The sequence below is a fragment of the Apis mellifera genome, linkage group LG2, assembly GCF_003254395.2.
Source record: "Apis mellifera strain DH4 linkage group LG2, Amel_HAv3.1, whole genome shotgun sequence".
Lineage (NCBI taxonomy): Eukaryota > Metazoa > Arthropoda > Insecta > Hymenoptera > Apidae > Apis > Apis mellifera.
Window position 1 is genome coordinate 14282336 of NC_037639.1, and position 20598 is coordinate 14302933.

Genomic DNA, 20598 nt, shown 5'->3' on the forward strand with positions numbered 1-20598 from the left:
CATCACGATCGGACCACATTTACATTTAGAAAAAAAACGAATAATGAAAAAAGAAAAAGAAAAAAAGAAGAAGAAAGAAAAAAAACCCATAAACGGCGTATACCATTATCGGCGTGTAACATGTATGTATATACAATTTTCGTCCTAAATTTCATTCGACTCGTCTAACTAGAATTTTGCTCACGATCTGCTCTCGATACGCACGAATTCTTTCTTCGGTTTACACGTGCGCGCGCGATCTCGTAGATATATATATATATATATTATACATATACATATACATATATATATATATTATATACCGTGCAAAGAGAAATTTACAATAGTTTTGATTAATTCGTACCTCGAGAAAAAAACCAGATTCAAAATTTTTGACGAAATTTTGAATTTTCGTGACGGAGAACCGCGACGCGTTTAAGATAAGACGATTGTCCTATATTCCGTTGGTTTTTTTTCCCCTCCTCTTTTTCTTTCTTTTTCTTCTTTTTTTTTTAAATTTCTCTTCTCGTTTCCTTTCTTCCGCTCCGTATCGTAACTCGACGTATCGTAACGAGTAAATGATGTCCGATTAGAGAAGCAAGAAGTAAATGATAGAAACCGTGCGGGTATAAAATTAGGGTAGAAAAAAAAAATCGAATCGATTCACAATCTGACTGTTCTTCGATGTTCTTAATGTTCACTATTATTATACTTAATGGTAATAATTGCAAATAATATTAACTAAGTAGTACTTGTATCATACGTTTGTCAACAATTGTAATTGCATAATGTTATACGAATAATAAGGGGGGGAGGGAGGGGAGGGGCTGATCTATTGATAGTTTTTAAACGAAAATAGAGGGGGGGGGAGGGGGAAGAACACTCGTGTAAAACACATCACTGCTGCTTTAGACATTGTTATAATTGTTATAATTGTACGATTTTTCTCGTCTTTAATGGGTGACGGAATTAGAGATGATCGATAATTAGAGATTTACGCCTTGGCTATAGTTTTTTTTGAATAGTATTCGCTGTGGAAGAAAGAGGTAGAAATTTCGGTGTTTCGATGATGTTCGTACGATTTAGATTTACGTAGGATTTTTCTTTCTTCTACTTCTACTACCAGTTTCCCTTTTTCATGAAATATAAATCGTTTTCTATCCCTCTTTTCGAAACGTTCGATTTTCGAAGAATCGGGAAAACAAACGCGTTCCCATGTTGTTTTCGTTTCGTGGACGGACGAAACGTTCCGCTTTGGACTACTTATTTTACCAGATCGGTATTTTCACGAAGAAAAAAAAAAGCGAATTCATTTTCGAGCGAACGGACAATTTCTTTTCTTTTTTTTTTTTTTTTCTGTAGATTGTTTCAAAGGTATTGGTTGTTTTTACTCTTCACACCAATGAAAGAAGGATTTCAAAGGATTCTCCTCCGATTCGCTCAACTTCGGAATTCCTTCGACGAGATTTTTTTCCAATCGTGATTTTTCCAAAAATCTAATTTCTATTTCATAGATTTCTATATTTCAACGTCGAAACAACATGAAAGTTGAAAGATGAGATTCGACGAGGAAAGAAAAAAGGGGGAAAAAAAATAACGGTTTCGTAACGAAAGTTAAAACAGGTCTATCTAAAAAAAAATCTCTTCTTTAAAACTTAGAATATTACAATCGTACGAATAAGAGGAATTCGCTGTTACAGAAAAATAAATCTATTCGCTATATATGGCTATATTATATATATATATTTGTACCGCCTATATGAATGTTCGCCTTTTGTGTATTTTAATTACTATACTATGATAGCAGTAGCGCTCTATTTGTAACTATTATTATTATTATTGGATAATACGGATTTAACATCGTTGTGATTACAAATTGTATTGTATTTGTTTCATCCGTGTCGTATGGGCCGATACAACTTGTTGTATCTTTTAATTAGTTTTTTCTGTCAATCTAAATTGATCGTAAGATATCTTGGAAAAATAAGATTTCATCATTTTCATCTTCCACGACGACATGTGTGTTTTGGTATCTTTTCGTTCTCTGATCGTAATTTTCTCTTCCACTTGTTCGAAAGAAGCCGGGCTTGTTCGGAAAGGTGACAAAAAAAACAAACAAATATTTCTTTTTTTTTTTTTTTTTTTCTCTCCCCAAAAAATTCTCGAACATTTCAATTCGATTTTTCACTCGTCTTTTCCCTTTCTTCTTTGTTTAACCCTTTTTACGCGAAGAATTTTCATAGCATTGCCTTATCGCGGTAACATTATCATCGATACATGTATAATAGTTACACGTACACATACACACACATATACACACATACACACACATGTTGAGAGGATAAGTCCTTCGTGCCGTCGATTAATATTGACATTGTTTGCCAAACTTCTTTATCCTATACGTAATACGAATATACAAGTGTATAAATGTGTAAATTATCGTTACACCACGGTCGAATCACCGAATTCATCGAAAGTTTTCCAACAAGTTATCGATCGTTCTCTTCTTGAATATGAAACATGTGTAAAATATCAAATACTTCGCGGTGTCGGGTAAAAATTTCAAAAAAAAAAAAAAAAAAGAAATTCGAAAAGAAGCGAAAAAACGTTAAATTCGATGGATTCGGTACGTTCGTGGATCCAGCATAACGTAGCATAAACCCCGATCGATCGCTGTCGTAGCGAGTGTAAAGTGAAGTTTCTAAACGGCGGTATTTAGCTAGCGTTAGGAGAACGAACGGAGAGATAAAAAGGAGAAGGCAGAGGGGGAAAGAGTGAGTGAGCGAGCGAGCGAGCGAGCGAAACACACGCGTACACAAGGAGGAGGAAAGGAGAAGGGAAGGAAAAAGTTTTTTTTAAGCTTTCGCGGAAAGTCTGTCTCTTAAAGTATTAAAACTCTCAGGCTGCGCCGATTGTCTTTGCCGCGTGCGTAATGGCGGCCGCGGAGTCGTCGAACGGGAATGGTGTGCAACAGATATATCCGAGCATCCGAGAGAGACGGCATTTCTCTGTCCACTTTGCGCTTTTCACTTTGCGCCAATTCCGCCGTAGAATTTTAGAAAAACGCGGTAGAAGGCGCAAGTTCGCGAATAGAGAGAGGGGAAGGAACGGTTTAGAAATCGACGGTTTTTCTCTTCTCGTGTTCTCTCGACGAACACACGATCGAATCAGCTTAAGAAAAAACGCATGGCCTGTAAAAGTGTATCGGTGTGTCGAAAAGTAGTAGCGAGTGCGCTTGCGCTCGCATTCGTCGACTCGTCAAATTTATTTACCGGTAGAGCGTGCCTTATATATCGACGATCCATGCAGAATATCTTGTAGAATTCTCGTTTTTTCCACCGGGCTAATTATTTTTCGTTACAACTTAGAATTCGATTCGTCTCGCGTTTTCATGCTCGGTTATTTCGTTGAACGCCGTTTCTCTTTTTACACGCATACATACACACACGAACACACACATACACACACGCGTACACATACATGAATATATACGAAAATTGTATAATAGAAGGCAAAGAAAAATTGAGATATCCACTGCTTGCGCGTGCGATGAATTATTTCAGAGGTCGACCAGAGTACAAAGCATAGGTTTAGTTTGGTCTCGGAAATAGTTTGTGCACGAATATACGGAACTATATACGAGTCGAATCCGAATGTCGTCGTCGTCGTCGAATATTAGAAAAACTGTTGGAAAATAATTGGTAATAATAATAATAAGTTTCGAGAGAAAGGAATTGTTACATAGACTAGCGAACGAACGAGAAAGAAAGAAAGAAAGAAAATCGAGAAGAAACGGTAGAAAAAAACTGCGAAAGAACCGCTGCGTTACGGTTCACGGCGTTGGGTCGACCGACCGCGACGAGTTCCTTTCTTGTTCTTTGGCGTTCACTTTTAGTGTGTCTGACAATAAACGCTTCGTTGGAGATGGAACGATGGAAAACGAACGACAATTATAAATCAATCAAGCAGACAAATCAAAAAGTTATTTAGGCTTTAAAATTGTATAACGAACGATTCTTCGAAATCTTCTTCGTCACTGTCGACCGACACGACACTGTTTCGATACTGTAATGGAGTTAAGAGACATTTATAATATCATCCAGTAGAGATAAACCGAAAAATTCTAATTAATCTCATCTCGAGGCTCGTGGCTCGTCACCACCGAAATCTACTATATCTAGATAATCACACACAGTAGAAAAATCTCGTCTCGATTAGAGAGGAAAAAAAAAAAACAAAACAAAACAAAACGATTATCGACTGTGAATATTTTTCTCCGTTAATAATAATAATGATAATGATAATGATAATAAAATTCATTTTTTGGATTTTTTTATCGAAATTTTGGCGGTGACGAGGTCCGCGTACTTTCGACAACAGGGATTTTTGACTAATCGGTGACGACTTACTTAACGAAAACGTTTCTCAATTTTTTAAGTCGCGCATCGGCATTTAGGTGCATACATCCTGGGGGCAAAAAGTCTATTTGATATTTATATTTTAATATACACGGGCCGATTATATTTAGTGTATTGTAATTATTGAATATTAATTGAAAAGTTCCCCGGGGGGCTGCTCGTCCACCGACATTCAATTAAAAATCGACGCGATTGCGAACTAACGGGAGATAAAAGAAAAAAAAAAAAAAAAAAAAAAAAGGATGGACGAGCAGGCTACCGGGACAAGAACCACGATTTTCTGTATATTACTGTAGTATAATAATCAAACACTAAAGACTAATGCTTAAGGTGATCGATCAGAGCTTCGATGCTCTTTGAAGCCGCGTAAAAGAAAAAAAAGAAAAAAAAAATGTAATCGAGGAAATAAGCTATGCAACTTGAACGATTGATAATTAGCAAAAAAAAAAAAAAAAAAAAAGAAAAAAACAAGAAAGAAAAAAGAAGGAATGAATAAACGAAAAGAAACATTTAAAATAATAATAATAATAATAACAATAACAACAACAATAAAAATGCAAAAAGTATAAACGACAGAGAAAGAAAGAGAAAAGTTCACGCAAGCATCACTATGTTCTAAATAGTTAATAATAAATGCAGATGTCCGTGTATTCGCCCGGACACTTTTTCAACTGAATTTTCAACTGTCTTTTTACGGCTCTATTCTTTTCAAACGTTGTCTCCCTTTTTTCTCTCTTTTATGCTTAACGGCCGCGAATCCTTATTATCCAATATCATATCATCCGATCGACGAGTCTGTTTTTATCCTTTTTTCGTCCTCGTCGTCGTCGTCGTCGTAAACAACAGAGATAACCGCATCGTCCACGTTCTCACACCTTCCGTACGCTTCGAAAGGAAGTCGTATCGGAGAAGGAAACAAGTATATATCGGGTATCGCTATTACCGGTTTCACTTCCTGCGTTTTTTTTTTTTTTTTTTTCTTTTCTTTCAGTTTCTCTCGCAATTCTCTCGTTACTCTCGTTACTACTCGCGTCTCGCGTTGTGAGAAGTTAAATCTTAAGTCCGTCGATTGAAAAATAATCGAGCAAAAGAATTGTCGATTGGTTGAACGATTCGAGACGATCGATCCGAGCAAACTCGCGGGATAAGAGAAAGAACAAATGGCATCGCCGAACATTCCCCAACCACCAGGCAATTCCGGAAAGAAGCTTTTCGAAAGGAGAAGAGGGAAAAGAAAAGAAAAAAAAAAAAAATTATAGTTCACTACTTCGTGTGTAATTTATGTACCTGTTATCACTTAAGCACGCAATCAAACGAACCGTTCGATCGGAATAAAAAGGAAGAAAAAAAAAAGAAAGGAAAGAAGAAGAAGAAAAAATTAACGATCAACGTGGAACATTTGATCAAAACAAAAAAGGAAAGAAAAAAAAAACTCACACGTTCTTATAAGCCGTAGGTGAAAAACTCGTTAAGATAAAGTGGAAGAGGAGCAAACGAAACGTCCCTTTTTTATAACTTTGCATCGAACTCAACGAACCACGCTGGCGAATTCTTTCTCCTCGAACGGGCACGAACAAAAAAAAAATTTTAGCCCGCGTCTGTTGTTCGCTACGTGTTTCTTCTCTGTTTCTATAACTGTGCTTTTAGCGCGATACGTTTCGAACATATTTTTACGTGATGCATTTACACACACACGTACACAGACACACGTATACACGCATACACATGCACACACACACACACGAATAAACGTGTAACGTATTGGATTTTTATTCGAACCTTACTCGTAGAACACGTATTTAAAAAACAGTCTAATCGTCTAACGACGAAAAATTTAGAGAGCAACAAGAATTTCATAGCGCGCAAAAAAAGTAATGACACATTGTATACACGTACGTACAGTTAGTAATGTGTATTCTCTTCGAGTGTAAGTTTCTCGTAGTTTTTTAATCGTGTTAGTTATTATTAAAGTTAACTATCTGTCCTAAGTAATTGACCAAAACGGACTAACTTTATCTTCTTAGAAAGTTACGGTTAAAGCGACTGAGCGATTCGACACACATATATACACACATATATATATATATATATTTGAAAGTACTCGAGTAGTACTCGCAGCAAAAGATCTCGTCTTTCCGAAGAATCTTTCTTATAGAATCCAGATTTTGCGTTCACTAATTTCTAACAAAAAAAAAAAAAGAAAAAAAGAAGAAAAAAGAAATGAAAAATGAAACTTTTCCAAATTGAAAAATTGTGTAGCTTCAGTCTAGAAAAGAACATATCAACGTGTCACGGTCGTCGAAAAAAAATACCAAAAAAATTTGATATCCATTCTCCTCTTAAAGATTTCTATTGAAAAAACGAAGAAACGAAAAAAAAGGGAAAAAAAAAGAGAAAAGACAGAAAAGTTAAACGCCTATATCCCTTTCCTTTTTTTTGTTCGCCCTTAATTTCTCAAGAAAAAAAAAACGTACCATTCACCTAGATAGTACAATAAAGAGTAGAAATTCCTCGCGAAACGTGCAAAGAAGCGAGGGAAGATTTTAATCACTTGCATCCTGATTAACCTGAAGTAGTCAAATTGCAAAACAATTGTTAGATATTGTAATTAAACCGAATTGAAAACCGACCGTGCGGTAGTTACCACTTTCCAAAAAAAAAAAAAGAAAAAAAAATATATGCATTTTCATCACGATTGAAATTGGTTCGAAATTGGTAATTGTATCCTGGTCATGATAAATCGCACACGAAAAAAATGTTGAGAAACGCAGAAAGCTTTGATAAATAAACAATAATAATTAACAATATAATAGTTGCAACTTTGGCAAGATAAAGGAAAAAATGAAAACATGAAAAAAAAAAGATATGTATATATAAGTATTAACGCGTCTTTCTCGTATCGTACATTATCGTTTATTTTCAACTTAATGTAACATTTCATAAAAGAATAAATAAATTTTTTTTTTTTTTCTTTAAGAAGGAAAAAAGTAATTTTTCAAGAATAATGCAGAGTAGTATCTCGTTATTAATTCAACTTACGACTTACAGTATCGTTTAAAGTTTGTTTATTGTAAGTAAAAATTTCGAAATTTAGGATAACAAAAAAAAAGAAAGAAAGAAAGAAAAAGGAAATGGATTACATACTATTTAAGCATGCGACTGAAATTACCGCAATATTGTGTAACATGGTAGAAGATGATAGTCAACGATTGTATAAAGAAAATATGACATTTATGAGCAATGTTGTATAAGTATGTGTGTGTGTATGTATATGTATATATATATATATATATATATATATATATATATATATATAAAAGTACATACATATACATATATGCGTATACTTGTAATAATTGATAAAACCAGGGTAAACATTATTATCTATGTGTAATATTTAAAGGGCGCCTGGCGTGCGACTCGCGCACAGTTGCTCTGTATGTTTCTGTAATAGTTATGCGTGTTTGCATTTTCGAAATAGAAGAAGAAAATGTATATTATATAATATTAATATTAATTAACAATAATAATAATAACGATAGACATGCCCGGCGACACATACATAATTGTAAATAACGGTAATAAGAACTAATTGCAAATCCTTCTCTCAATTCGTTTAACACGCTCTCCTTGTGTCCGTGTAAACGCGTTGAGAATCTTAATATTTAATATTTAAAAAGAAAAAGAAAAAAAAAAGAAGAAGAAGAAGAGGAAGGAAAGGAGAGATGAGAAACAGAAAAAAATATCGTTTCGCGTGAAAATGAATGCAGAAAAGATTGAGAGAAGAGAAAAAACAAGTAACTAAGTAGACTGTCGTAGATTTATTACTCGTTATTATTGCTCCTGCCTATTCGCAAAACTTTGACTGTAATTATCTTGTAAACACGTTGGACCAAGTCGTTGTGAGCACTAGCCGTAAATTATAGAATTATCGTTTCCGGCGGTTTCGTGATCGTCGAAACGCTTTACTGAGTTTAAACGCGAACTCGAACAGAAATTCTGGTAGCTTGTATCAAGGATACCAATGTCCAAGCGAAAATACCGATCTAATAAAAAATGTTTATTGTTTTACAGTATTAAAAAACGTCATTGTGTGCACAACATATTCCATAACTTTTGCGCCCATCTCACCATTATCCAATATTATATTTCCTTAAACGTATCGTTTATATACAGCTGTACAAGAGTACGCATCGATTTATAAATATTTGACAAAATTTTTGATAAAATTTTGGAAAAATTCGATATTCAAGCTCGATTGATTAAAAAATATTTACTGATTTATCATTTGATAGTATTTGTGCTTAAATATCCGAATAATTCGACATCGATCAATTTTTATTCTCATCAGTGGCCATCGAATCGTAATTTTAATTTTCAGTAATCAAACTAAAAAATCTAAAAAATATTGCACGAGTGTGGACGAAAATACAGGCTACGAGAGATGCTTTATTACTTACTTTAAAGGAGTCAAGTTCTGGTCGAACTTTTTTCTATTTTGTACACGCGACGCTCACATCGACAAGGCTTGCAAAACGAAAGACTTGGTAGAACTCAAAATATTTGCTAAATTTTACTATCGTATTATCTCTTGCGAATTGCTTGGACTTTTACAAGATTATCGTGTTGATACTTTTTGAAAAAGTTAAAAAAAAAAAAAAAAAGAAAAAAGAGAAAGAAATAACTTTTAACTTCCAATTAGAATCGAAACGCGAAATCGTTTGTAGATAAAATGAACATTCTTATATTAGTAAAAATAGCTTTTCATGGCACTCGTTTCTTTTCGGTAATAGCGCCAACGAAGATCACGTAAACCGTTTTCGTATGGTAAATAAAAAAAAAAAAATTAAATCTAGTAAAAATCACGATAAACAATTGGAAAGTTATTTATCAATATATCAATGTTGCATCGTTTGTGTAATAACGTTAAACGGCAAATTACTACTGTCATGATATAATATTGATAGACCGATGATAATAATGTGACGATACTATTACAAAGTGAATGTTGCCTTTTATCACATTAATTAATCATAATAAAGAAGAAAATCTTAATGAATTACGTACGATTGTATTAATGACGACTAATAATTATAAATACTATCTATTGTATTACGAGTACTAACAATTATTATGTACAATATGGAGGTTCGTATGATTGTAAATGATATGTGTTGCGTTGATATGTAACGCGTCCCTATATTAAAATAGGGGCTGTGAAAATAAATCAACCAGACATTTTGTTGGCCTTCTATATTGCCCTGACACACAGGAATATTATATATACATATATATACATATATATGTATGTATATATATACATATATTTGATATGAATTGACTGAAATGTTTTTAATAAACACTAGTGCCTCAAATGTGACAAATTTTAGTTACTTTCATTTATTTTTTTGCTCACAGGTATAGTATAAATACTACATCTACATCTGCACGAAACGGAATTAACTTTCAACGAATATGTGCGATTTTATCATTCGGTTTTATCAGTCGGTATTTATTGGAATAAATGTGCTTGCCAATATATCGGCAACTTATTATAAAATATAGATGCTTTCAAATCCACCATTGTTGACGTATAATAAATTGAAATATAATTAGCCAGAATGATTATTTGCACCTTGATTTCCTATAATTTCTGTTTGCGTTTGCGTTATATGTTCCATAATTAAAGTCTTTGATGGTATATGAAAAAAGTATCGCATAAATCCTATTGCCAATAGAAGATGCATACCAAGAATTATTACAATATACATTATCCTATACCTGCCTGAAAATTAATGTATTCTATCAATTTATTCTCATTGTTTTAGGAATTGTTGTATTTATAATATAATACCTGTTATTAAAGGCAACAAAGACCTTAGTAATACCCCTCCAGATAAAAAAGTTGCTACTACGACTAAACTCCACTGCAACCATTCAATTTGAATTGTCCAAAAAAAAGCTACAGGAATATAAATAGCCAAAGAATAACCGTAAAGGCATATAAGTTCTAGAAGACCAGGAGTTGCATAAGACTAAAATAAAAGAATATTTCTTTGAAAATTATTATATACTTAAAAAAAAAAATAAATAAATAGACAATATCAAACCTCAATTAATTCCTCCTCTGTATCTCTTGTGTTTGTAGTCCATTTTAGAGCTCCCCACAAAGTAAGTGGTAATAACCATGCGTATAAAAATATACAGGTTGCAGCATAAGATACAATATGAAATTCATACCTCCAATGATATTTACTCGAATTAGCTGTTTGTAAATAATCAGCCAGATTTCCACTAATGGCAATAGAAAATATTAATGTAACACAAATCCAAAAGGGGCCATAAAGATCTGGATTTGGTCTAATATGGGATATCAAATAATTTTCACTACCATGTGGAAACATAGATCTTTTAATTCTTTCTACAACATCATTTGTCTTTACATTAAAGAACTTTTGATAATACTCTATTGTCCAAAAATTGCGTGATGAGTTGGCTAGAAAAGAAAAAATAAAATTTTAAAAATATGTCTAATCAGACATCTAATATCGACAGAGTATTTTAAATTATAAAATATCTATCATGGAAATACGAATTAAATTCGTAAAATTATCTAAAATTAAATGAAAGATTTTAAAAGCATAAACCTTCATCTTTATCAGGCATTCCCTGAAGATCTTCGATAATACCAATGCCTGAAGTGTCACTTGAGAGGTTATTAAAACCTTGATGAGTGGTTGTGTTAATATCCAATTGTGCTTGAGTAATGTTTCCTTCATGATTTATTGAAGGAAAGTCTTGAAATGAAATAAACTGTGAATCACTTGCTTTTGATTGATTTCCATCCATAGCTATTTATTTTGTATTGTTTTTTCCTATTCGTTTGACAAGGGCGCAGCATACATATTGTAAAAAAGATATATACGTATACGCAACATATAATCAACCAATCGAAATTAAATATTAATTAATATTTATTGATATATTTTTTTATATTCATTTTTGATAAATTAACGGATATAAAAATAAAAAAAATATATACATATATATACATTTATTATACGTATCAGTAAACTTATATATTTAGAACTGTGTTGTCTTGCATAGACAATATATATATATATAGATAATATATATACAAAACAAATCTTGTTATATTTTTCAATCCTATATAAATAAAGATAAAGTATAAAATTAACTTTCTATTATTAAAACAATTGTGAATAAATTAATAAAGTGATTAATATCCTTGATATGTTTATTTTAAGATATATTCTTCTACTTCGTATTAAATTTTATTTTTAATATAATTAATGCAATCATATATAAAAATAATCGAATAAATTAATTAATAATAATTATAATAATAATTAAGTATGTAAAAAATAAATTTTTGTTAATAAATTTTTTTGAATTGAATCGATGCTTTATCCATATTGGTGCTGATATATTGGACAGTAGCTGATTAGCTTTATGACAGTTTGAGGGATTTTTATCGAACCGTTTTTTTTTAATATCAATTTGACACTGAACAGTATTTTTTTAATAACATTATCAACAATGTATTTTATTGTATAAAATAAGATAATGTACGAAGGTAAAGAAATATTTCAAAATATGTTTTATTTTTTAATCATTTTTAACTATTTTAAGATTATTTAAATTTTAATTATTTTATTTTTATTTTTTAATAATTAATAAAGAAGAATTTTATTATATATATTTACAAAATATTTAAATAAAAAAAATAATTACTAATAAATATATTTAAATATAATTCATTTTTGAATAGGTTAGATAGTTCATATTTTTTTATAAGATTGTGTTCTTCTGGAATATTTGGCAGCAATCAAGTATTAAAAACATGATACAACGAGCTCCTAATCTTTTGAAATTTCTTCAACATATTAATTATTATAATAAAGAGTATTTATATATGTTTCAAGTGGGATATGCAAAAAGACATACTAGTACTTTGATAACATATAATTATAATATAGGAGGTAAATTGCATAGAATTGCAAATCCTCAAAAGATTTTTAATATAAAAAGAAGAGAACATTCACAAAAATGGAGGTGGATTTTTTTTACAATGTCCAAGCCAATATCTGTCATAGCAAAAGTACAAAAAGAAGATATAGGAAAGATAAATAAACAATCAGAAAATAATGTACAACAAACAATAATAGAATTAAAAGAAGAGAATTTGGGACAATTGAAAGAAAGAAAATTAGATGTAAAACCTGATGAAGCTAAAGAAGGCCAACAAAATTTGAAGATAGAAGGTACAGAAGGAAATATAGTCAAAAAAGTATAGTAAAAACTTTTTTTATTGATTTTTAAATTTTTTTAAAAATCATTATATGTTTTTATTTTTGCTATTATTTATATTTATATGTATAATATCACATATTTATTTGTAGGTAAAAAGAAAAAGATGGATAAAAAAGTATCATCTTTAGAACGTAATTTTATTACACCAGTTAGAGCAATGTCTGATTTTTTATTGAAACCATCTGATCTTGAAAATCTACCAAAGACAAAAAGAAGATCACCTTATGAATTTGAACCTCCAATTACTGTCTATTGGAGAAAAGATGTAGAAGCTAAGTAAGATATATGTTTTAAGTGAAATATAATGAAATAATCATTCTTGTAATAAAAATTACACAATAACATTTAAGATTCTATAATTACTTTCAGAGCAATAGAAGTTTGGGGATCACGAGAAATTTTAGAAAAAGAACTTCTTAAAAAAGAACTTGAACGAAAAGCCTATCAGCAAAGTAAGTATAAAATTCTTTTTTTTTTTTACTATATAATATAATAAAATTCAAATTTTTGTATATATATTTCTATGTATGTTTAAGATTAAATCTTTATAAATAGATAGATTGATATGTTATTTGAATAATTAAAGCTTTATTTCATTTTGATAAATCTTTATCCCTTTTACAGATTTATTTTCATTTATTTTATCATCATTCTTTTCATGCATTAACTGATCTTTTAATTTAAATATTTTATCATTTCATAGATATATTTACTGTCAAACGAAGATTAAGAGATTATAGACGAGAAATGGGTAGTAAAACCCAAATTTTTGAACAGGAAGGCCTTCTTGGAAGATCTGGTAAAGTGGTTTTAACTGCTATTGCCATGTAAGTACTATTCTTCATTTGTATTTGAAAATATTTCTTTTCTTCTGTTAGCTTACTAAATTAATCGTTACGTTTATAATACTTAATACGTTTTTTTTTAGAAATGGTTGTAATTTTTTATTTAAACTGTGTGCTTGGTTGTACACTGGTTCGCACAGTATGTTTTCAGAATGTGTACATTCTGCTGCAGATACATGTAATCAGTTAATATTAGCATATGGTATTCATAAATCAGTACAAGTATGTACATATCATATGAAATTAAATATGTACATATATAAATAATTATATTCGTTCGAAATATTTTTTTTTTTAGACTCCTAACCCTGATCATCCATATGGTTATACAAATATGAGATATGTATCTTCTTTAATATCTGGTGTTGGTATCTTTTGTGTTGGAACTGGTCTATCTATTTATCATGGAATCCATGGCCTCTTTTATCCTGCGGCAATAGAATCCTTTTATTGGGCATATTTTATAATATTTGGTTCTTTAGTATCAGAAGGAGCAACTCTATTAGTAGCAATACAATCAATAAAAAGAGGAGCGGAAGAAAAACGACAAACATTTAAAGAATATGTATTAGCAGGACAAGATCCATCTGTGAATGTTGTTCTCACGGAAGATTTAGCAGCGGTATTTAAAATAAAAAAAAAAGAAAAGAGAGAGAATAGAATTAAATATAATTGAACATAAAATATATTTTTAAAATTTACAGGTTGTTGGTCTTGTATGCGCAGCTGCCTGCATGGGTTTAACTTCTTTTTTAGAAAATCCAATGTTTGACGCAATTGGATCTCTTTTGGTTGGTTGTCTACTTGGTGCAGTAGCTGGATTTATAATACATACAAATGCTGCTGCTTTAATTGGAAGAAGTATATCTCAAGAAGATCTTGACAAGATTAACGCGGAATTGGAATCGGATATAATGGTAATATTTTTATCTTTGTATTTTATTAATTATAATTTTGAATAGTTTTATTTAAATCAATTATTTATCAGGTTCGAGCAATTTATGATGTTAAGGGTATCGATATGGGTAATAATTTAGTTCGATATAAGGCTGAATTAGACTTTGATGGAAGAGAATTAACACGATCTTATTTAGAGAAACATGATCTCGTCGTAATGTTAAAGGTAATAGTTTTACATTCAGGAAATATTATATTAATTTTAAAATTTTATTCTATCCTCTAGGAAGTAACAGGTATGACAGATATAAAAGAATTGGAAGCATTTATGTTAAAACATGGAGAAGCTATTGTAGATATGCTTGGTGGAGAAATAGATAGAATGGAATTGAATTTGAAGGTATCTTAAGAAAATTTTATATATCAATTTTTAATTTCTTGATATACAATTTATTCTTATTCTTTAATATATTTTTTTTTATTTCTAGAAAAAACATCCAGAGATTCGACATTGCGACTTGGAAATTTTGTAAATGTTTCTACACAATAAAACAGAATTATATAATAAATTAAACGTAAACTTTAATGTAAATAATGTTTCATAAAATTTGCGCAATGTATCGTATTTACTTTGTTGTATTTACATAATATTTATATAGATAGTATGCTTATTTTTCTTTATATACAAAAAAAAAAGCTAAATAAATTTGAATTTCTTATATATATATATATATATATATATTCGGTACAAGGCTATATAATATATATATTATATACTATAATATATACTTCATATTTTAATTTATCTTTAGATTTGTCACAATTATTGTAAAAAAAAATTAATGTCCTTAATTATCGATTTTCTCCAAGCACTTATAACGTATCGACAACAAACCGTTACTATGGTTACTTTCCTTATTTTGGAGGAATTACGAAGGAATACGCTAGTTATTAAACTGTTTCTAGTGAGACGAATATATTTAAATATGTGTTCTAATTACGATATAATAAGATTCAAATCGAATGAAAAGTCGGTAGAATGAGTCGATCAACCGAAAGAATTCCAAAACGATGGAATATCTCGGAAATTCCACGCAGGAACGAATCAAGCAGTACCGAGGAGGAGTCTTCGTCACCTACCGATAGCACTCGGTATTCACCGTATCTCCAAAATACTAGCACACCCCTTAAAACTAGATGGAAAAATTTAGAAGAAAACAAAAAGTCTCGAAGAGGACAAGAAAAATTTGAAGATATCGAAAAAGCATCTTCTAACAAAAAAAAATTAGAAAGATTTCAGAAACATAGAAAACATGTTGGTCGAAGAAAACAGGACAACCATGAAAGAGTTATTGAAAAGCAAAAAGAAGAACACAATCGACGTGATAAACGAAAACATGAATATTCTGAGGATTTTGGGGAAAAGGAACAAAAGGAGTTTGATTCGGAGTCCTCGGATAAAAATTATAGTGAAAGTAATTTGGAGAAATCGAAAAGAAAAAAACATAATTTTACAGGTAAAAGTAAGTTGAATGATTTTAATAAAAAATTAAAATATTGAATATAAATTTATTTTTGTTTTATTTTAGGAGATAATGAATTGCCGATTACAGAAATCTTAAGAAGATCGCAAGAAAATACACAAAATACATATGAAGAGCAAGCGTCATTTCCTGTATTAAATACAGATAAAGTTTATGTACAGTATAGAGGTGGTTTCACTACTATGAAAATGAATCCATCAAAAGATCTTTCCAAGAATTCTTCTAATATTAAAAATATCGAAAAAGATGCTAGTGATACTATTGATAATCAAAGTTCTCCACCTATAAAAATAGCTATTACTGTTCAACAATTTTGGAAAAGAGCAGGTCTTTTATGTCAAGGTCTTTTAGCTGGTACAGCATTAATGCATTTTATAACGGTACGTTTTCTTGATGTAAAAAAATTCTTGTAATTGTGTTTTAATCTTTTATTTTAATTTTTTTTCAGTTATGCACAGTTTTTAGTAATTCCATGGAATTTATTGTAAAATATTCAAGATATTCCGAAATTTACACAAATAATTTCTCAATTCTTATCGCTTTATCCATTGTGGCAACATTTGATAAGTAAATTTAATCTATTAAAAAAACTAATTACTCTTTAAATTTTTAAATAAGATTGTATTTTTTAGATTTGATTTGGCACGATTCGATATAGAGCATCTACGTGAGCTTTATTTCGACTATAATAAAGCAATAATCGCAGTTCCTTTGTATCTGACCATTTTTTGCCTTCATCAAGTTTGTGCAAAGATTGACAATAAATTAAGTTTAATCCATTATTACAATTCCAACAACATTTCTATGCAAAACGTAAATAAAAAATAATGCATTTGATTTTAAAGCAAAATATTTTTTTCTATATTCTATATTAAATATATTTTAGGTCACTAATATTCAATCTCTTCTGGACGAATTGAATAATTGGCAAAAGATATCCATCTCGAAAGACGTACTTGCAATGTTTGCATGGTTATTTGTTGCTCTTGGTACCAGGGACGATTCATTTTTAATATATCTACAATCAATGAAAAAATATGCAAATGATATTGAGACCTCTGGATAACAAATCAATTTCTTTAGAATAGATAACTTAATTTATATTATCATCATATGGCATAAGGATAACAAATAATAGAATAAAGATAGAGATAAAGTAAAACTATGGAAATCAGCATTATCATCAGAGTAGTGCAAATAATAAATAATAGCAAACAATGATAAAAAGATAGATATAGAATAAGAATTGATCATCGACGCCATCTTTTGAGTATCAAAAACATTTCTTCAAAAGGAGGATAAGATAGTACAAAGTTGAAAATCGATGCCTCTTCTAGAAATTCTAGAAATATTTTTAGAAATATTTTTTGAAAAGATATTTTTAATATTTAAAAAATGACGAATAATTCTTACTCTATTTCTATTTTTCTTCTGCTATTTTCTATCCTTGATTAATTAGTTTTATTTACAGGACTCTGAAAATGACGTTGATTCCTATATATTTTTATTTTCTATCTTTTTTTTATTTTTATTTTTTTTTGCTGTTGTATTTGCGTATTTGTTGCGCATTTATGTGTTCAAAAGATCTCTTCAATATCTGATTAACAATCGAATTGGCGTAATTTTAAATTCATGAATAATTCAACTGTCTGTTTATCATATAACAAAAAATGAATACAATCCCATATATTGTATAAAAATATTTATGAAAAGATGTTAAAGAAATTATTTTTAAAATATATAGAATACTTTACCATTACTTTACCATTTTTCTGATAGAATTGTATATAATTCTTAACTTCTCTAACATGTAAAATGTTTTGATCAGCATTTCAGAACATAGGATATGAAATTCTATTTATTGTTAGATATATCCTCGTATCTCATCTATATTATCATTCTATTTATTATAATAACAATAAGAATAATGTATTTATATCTTACGATTATAAAACACACAATTAAATAAAGATTAAAAAATTGCACTTTTTTTTGAGAAGGCGTGTTTCTTTTTATATTGAAGTAAAAGTTTCATCTTTAATAAGTTATGTTTTTTTTAAACTATATATCAGAAATATTTTAAAGAAAATGCGATTCGTACAATTTCAATATTTATTCGTAACAGAATAGGGTTTGATATGTACAATATTTATAAAGTTCTAAATTCTAACAGATGATACACATATATGTAATAAAATACCAATAAAGGATAAAATAACATTAAAAATAAAATAACATATGGCGCGATCGTGTTGTAATAATAAAATATCTTCTTAGACTTTGTCTTGAGCGCGGCACCAAGTTGAGTCGACGATTACGTAAAGAAATTTTCAAGGTTTTCAAATAAAATAACAATAAGAAACGAGAGGATGCATCAAATTGTCCCATTAAAAGGAGATTAACGTTAATAACATACGTCGAATGCGTTTCCTTAAAACAAGGAAAGAACATTCTTGCGCGTAATCGTCGATGCAATAAGTGCTCTCGTTGTACGACAAACTTTGCTATAAATAATGTGCGAAGGCTTTTATTGATCTGCGAAGCAACAGATAAATATATATATACTATATATATATTATATTATTATATAATATATATATCATATACGAATAAATACTGTACGTACATTTACATCGTTATCAATTTTCTCTGCACGAATTTACAATCGGCGATAATTTAAAATATTATCTCAACTTAACGCTAACTTTGTCAAGGCACTGTTTACAGTTCTATTCGAGGTCTCGATTCTGATGAAAACCATCGTCGTTCCCTTTTTTTTTTTTTTCTTTTCTTTTTATTTAAAAAACACATCGATACACGTCCTCGACTCTTTTCGATAAATATATTAAATCCGTTAGATTCGTTTCAATAGATCGAATAAAAAATTCTCTTTTTACAGAGAACAAGAAAACTTCGAGAACGCGAGTGGTGGTCGACTTTATTTAACGGAATAGAAGGACGATCGTTTCGCTATCGCTCGAACAATCGGATCTCTCTTTTCTCGGATATTTTTTTTTTATTTATTTTTTATTCGATTAAAAAGCAGGACGATAAAATGGTCCGTTTGATCGACAAATGGGGACCGTTTGGACCCAAAGAACAGTTTCGATCGCGACCATTGGAACACGTCGTCGTGACTTTTTTTTTTTTTTTTTACTAGCTAAAGAACGCTAAACTCGCTCCTCGTGTAATCGTGTAATCTGTGTGTATTTATATATATATATACCTTTAGAAACGTTTGTGCGGATTCGTTACGGCAGTATTCGACGAGACAGCGTGATTTGTACGAGCGGAAGAACGTTGCCGACAATGGAATCGACGATACGTTCGATTCGTAATCGAACAGATCACTAGCCGCGAGTATAAACCGCTGGCATCGTGATCGATGTCGTCCCGTGTATAAAAACAGGAATGCCCCTCTCTCCGTTTCCCTCCCCACGAGAGAAAGCAGAGAACGGCGTACAAAAACTTTGGATTAGAGCGCGCGATCCCCTTTACGAAAATACGAATAACAACAAGTTCGAAGGGTGGAAATGTTTCGTTAAAATATTCTCTATAAAATTGTCATGGGTGTGATAAGAGCACGAGGGGGAGCAGGAGGATAGTTATGCCGGGCAGTAGAATTAACCATCAGTAGATTTATCATCCAGACAGAGGAGGAGAAATCGGTGACCCGGGTTAAATCGAATATAATTCATCCTGCGATTTGCATCCGCTTTTTTTTGTCTCGAATCTCGCGTTATATTATATATATATATATAAAAAAAAAAGAAAGAAGAGAAAAGGAGTCTGACTTTAAAGATTCCTGTGGGATCTAAGGAATATCATATGTCACACCGTTTTCCCTTCATTTTCCCTCTTTTTCTACTCTCCTCCTCCCTCTTTCTTTGCAGTCGTCCTCCAGGAAAAGGATAGAAATTCCACGAGCCCCTCTGGTGGAGGGAAATTCAACGTGAAAAAAAAGAAGAAACGGCGAAGAAGGATTCCTCCCTCTCCTTCCCGACGGCTATCTCCCCTCCTCCCCTCCCCTCTTCCTTTCCTTCCAGCCCAACGATCAAACGGCTCCCGCGCCGTTCTGCATGTATCTGCACCAGGAACGGCCGTTATTGTTGCTCTCCAGTGTTTGCAGCAATTCTCAGTCGTCGAAGTCGTGCCTCAGCTTTATGTAGAGGCACGAGCCGAGCACGATGCCGAACAGCTCGAGGACCGACAATCCCAGGCCAACAGCCCCGAGGATGATCAAGTGATCCTTGGTCGTCTCGAGAAACTTGTAGATACAACCCTGAAACGATGGATCGAATTGAAACTTTATTCATATATTGCGGATCGATTTCATTATACGAGCTTTTCAAATCTAATAACGTAATGATAATATTGGCAAAGATATTGGCGGGTTGAGAGTCGATCGATACCGTGTAATGGATGTTAGACGGATGATCCCTCCTTCCGCAGAGTAGGGTCGGTGTCTTGCAACAGCTATCCGGCACGAGGCTCCCGTTCTTCAGCACATTCTCGTCCTTGTGCCACTCGCTCACAACCCAGTCCTCGAATCTCAGGGCACCGCAGCATTTGAACTGTGAA

The 20598-nt window shown here is 31.2% G+C and overlaps 4 protein-coding genes across 8 annotated transcripts in view; 2 read left to right on the forward strand and 2 right to left on the reverse strand.

Moving 5' to 3' along the window:
• Positions 1 to 9772: 9772 nt before the first annotated feature.
• On the reverse strand, positions 9773 to 11416 carry LOC725358 (protein YIPF1). Its single transcript, XM_001121218.5, has 4 exons — positions 11045 to 11416; positions 10508 to 10893; positions 10252 to 10432; positions 9773 to 10182 (listed from the first exon to the last, which is right to left on the reverse strand). Exons 1-4 carry the CDS (start codon positions 11244 to 11246, stop codon positions 10010 to 10012), a joined length of 942 nt encoding a protein of 313 aa, XP_001121218.1. The 5' UTR covers positions 11247 to 11416; the 3' UTR covers positions 9773 to 10009.
• Positions 11417 to 11820: 404 nt separating this feature from the next.
• LOC410816 (zinc transporter 9) lies at positions 11821 to 15133 on the forward strand. 2 transcript variants are annotated; one of them, XM_394292.7, is made up of 11 exons: positions 11821 to 11994; positions 12190 to 12682; positions 12821 to 13007; positions 13101 to 13183; positions 13435 to 13558; positions 13660 to 13798; positions 13875 to 14198; positions 14281 to 14493; positions 14565 to 14699; positions 14760 to 14873; positions 14962 to 15133. In XM_394292.7, exons 2-11 carry the CDS (start codon positions 12262 to 12264, stop codon positions 15004 to 15006), a joined length of 1785 nt encoding a protein of 594 aa, XP_394292.3. In that variant the 5' UTR covers positions 11821 to 11994; positions 12190 to 12261; the 3' UTR covers positions 15007 to 15133. The 2 variants fall into 2 exon arrangements, with proteins under 2 accessions (XP_394292.3, XP_026295073.1); XM_026439288.1 differs by lacking the exon at positions 11821 to 11994 and having other exon boundaries at positions 12591 to 12708.
• A 136-nt stretch (positions 15134 to 15269) lies between these two features.
• Positions 15270 to 17926, forward strand: LOC100578170. 2 transcript variants are annotated; one of them, XM_006568879.3, is made up of 5 exons: positions 15270 to 15996; positions 16063 to 16397; positions 16466 to 16584; positions 16650 to 16830; positions 16904 to 17926. In XM_006568879.3, exons 1-5 carry the CDS (start codon positions 15513 to 15515, stop codon positions 17081 to 17083), a joined length of 1299 nt encoding a protein of 432 aa, XP_006568942.1. In that variant the 5' UTR covers positions 15270 to 15512; the 3' UTR covers positions 17084 to 17926. The 2 variants fall into 2 exon arrangements, with proteins under 2 accessions (XP_006568942.1, XP_003251286.1); XM_003251238.4 differs by having other exon boundaries at positions 15272 to 15990.
• Positions 17927 to 18770: 844 nt separating this feature from the next.
• The window catches only part of LOC102656585 (CD151 antigen), a 67155-nt gene continuing 65327 nt past the window's right edge, over positions 18771 to 20598 (reverse strand). For all 3 annotated transcript variants that reach the window (XM_016918098.2, XM_016918099.2, XM_016918100.2), the window contains 2 exons: positions 20430 to 20591; positions 18771 to 20299 (listed from right to left, as the gene is read on the reverse strand). In XM_016918098.2, the coding sequence (XP_016773587.1) occupies positions 20153 to 20299; positions 20430 to 20591 (309 nt within the window). In that variant the 3' untranslated portion in view covers positions 18771 to 20152. The remainder of the gene's footprint in view (positions 20300 to 20429; positions 20592 to 20598) is intronic.